This window comes from Phytophthora parasitica, assembly GCF_000247585.1.
Source record: "Phytophthora parasitica INRA-310 unplaced genomic scaffold supercont2.258, whole genome shotgun sequence".
NCBI classification, from domain to species: Eukaryota; Oomycota; class Peronosporomycetes; order Peronosporales; family Peronosporaceae; genus Phytophthora; species Phytophthora nicotianae.
The window spans coordinates 2738-4907 of record NW_008649244.1 but is presented as its reverse complement, the minus strand read 5'-3'; the positions used below and the strand labels follow the sequence as shown (position 1 = coordinate 4907).

The 2170-nt window shown below is 52.6% G+C and overlaps 1 protein-coding gene across 1 annotated transcript; it reads left to right on the top strand.

Annotated features, from left to right (window-relative positions):
• Positions 1-322: 322 nt before the first annotated feature.
• On the top strand, positions 323-793 carry PPTG_20002 (hypothetical protein; the record flags this gene model as incomplete). The annotated part of the gene is made up of 1 exon (XM_008918665.1): positions 323-793. One exon carries the CDS (start codon positions 323-325, stop codon positions 791-793), a length of 471 nt encoding a protein of 156 aa, XP_008916913.1.
• Positions 794-2170: the final 1377 nt, after the last annotated feature.

The window sequence follows — 2170 nt, the reverse complement described above, 5'->3', positions numbered from 1 at the left end:
TTGAGTGGCGACTGCAGCCGACAGACTGGCCTCGCGTAATCAAAATTGTGCAAATGGTCTTGAACCATTCTCCCTGCTCTGCTATTGATGGAGTGGCCCCTGTGACAGCCATGACGGGGTTAAGGGCCATGAACCCCACGGACCCCATTGCGGTGCCCGAGCCGATACAGGTGGCTACACTGGATGAAATTAAGCGCAGCAGGAGTGAGAACATCGCTAGGCTACAAGCGGCGCTAGCAGACATGCATAAACACACAGCAAAGGCGAACAAGAAAAAAAGGGCTGCTAGCAAAAAACATCGTGATGGCAAAAAAGGGCGGCTATGGCGCAATTTGATGTGGGTGATTTCGTCCTTTGCGCTGATGTTTGGCAACACACTGGAGCGAAGCTCCGTGTGAAGTGGTGCGGGCCCGCTCAAGTCACTGCAGCTACATCGAATTGGATTTTTGAAATTGAAAACCTAGTCACGGGTGAGCGTAGAGAGGCGCATGCTAGCCGTTTGAAGTTCTATGCGGACAACTCATTAGCAGTCACGGAGGATCTGCACCGGCACGTCGCTCACAACAGCGAGGGGCACGTGGTGGACACGTTTCTGTCTACACGGTACAACACTAATGAAAAGAGGCACGAGTTACTCGTGCATTGGCGCGGTTTGGACACCGTCGAGGACTCATGGGAGCCGGCAACGGTGCTGCTCCAGGACGTTCCGGTCGCTGCCAAGGCATTTGAGCGCTCCCACCAAGACGATGAGGCTGTGCAAGCCATGAGTGCCGCACTGGGCCTGTCTCTGTAGAGATACTCGGTCACTGGTGTCAAATTGAAGTTGACTTGACCTGGTTGCATTTTTCCGGTGAGGCAGGATGGATACATTGGGAGTGACTCGAAGCTGACACGAAGGTGGCGTAGCGCCACACTGCATTTTACGCACAGGCTTCACAGGGGGGAAGTGTTGTAGCGCGGCAAGCGCTAACAAGCGCCATGGCAGCGGGGGTTGCAGTCCCAAAAGCCACGGCGAATGAGTTTCGAAACGAACGAAGCATGCATAGAGTAACCACGAGTTGTAGTCGACCGCAGGCTAAGCTAATATACTCACTTCTACATTTGATCAAGGGCGACAAACAACAAAAACTTCTTTAGCTGGGGAGTCGCTTCCAGCATGGAGGAGTCCGACGAGGCAATGGTGCCTCACTGTGAGACGGGGATGCCGATTGCGGTGTATTCGCCTCTATCACCGTATACAGATCGTGAATTGATGTTGACCCGGGAAACAACGATACGAACGGCGGTAATGCAGGGTGGGGAACACACCGCCAAGTTGAAGCACTGGCCCAACACTCAGCGGCCGTGCAGCAAATGACTGCCGAGCAGATTGGACAAGTGAAGCGCCAGCAGGAGCATCTGGCGACCAAGAAATCGGAATGTCTTCAGCAACAGCACGACCGTCAGTCGGCCATGCATGAGCAGCAGCAAGATATGAAGCAACAGATGGAAGAGCACCGGCGATTCCTAGAAGAACAGTTCCGGTTGTTGAAAGCGGCTGAAGAAATTGTGGGTCTACAGGGGAAGCGCCTGGAGAGCCTGGCAGAGGCGGTGCAGCCTCATCTTCAAGCGCGCTGGGGTGCGTTCGAGCAAGGAGCAGCACCTCCATCGATGAACCGCAGCTCTGAGACGCCTGCTGTCACAGTAACTGCTGGGACCAACCTGCCGGTACCCCCGATATACCGAGGCAGCTCTAAGAAGGAGAAGCGTGACTTCATGGATAGTTACGCCATCTATACACGACGCATTAAAGCGTTAAACCAAGGCACACAAGCGAGTTTATTTGTGATGCCTCTTAGTGCCTGCATCGAGCAGAGCACGATGGTGCGCATTTGTGGCTTTGAATTGTTCAAGGGTGAGAGAGATATTACAGAAACGGAATGGAAGAACTACTTTTTGTCCGCTCATATCTCAGATCACACTGCGTACAAGACCCTGGAGAGAGAAGTGAAAAGTCTTTGTATGGATATTGAATTGCAGGATGCTGAATCACGTCTTTCGCGTCTCGTGGCAGATTTTTACACTATCGTGGATCGATTAAACATGGAGGACATGATTCAAACGGAACCAAAGAAGTTGTCGGATATTTAGTGGAGGCTCTACGACCACCAGCATTTAAAGCGGCAGTGAA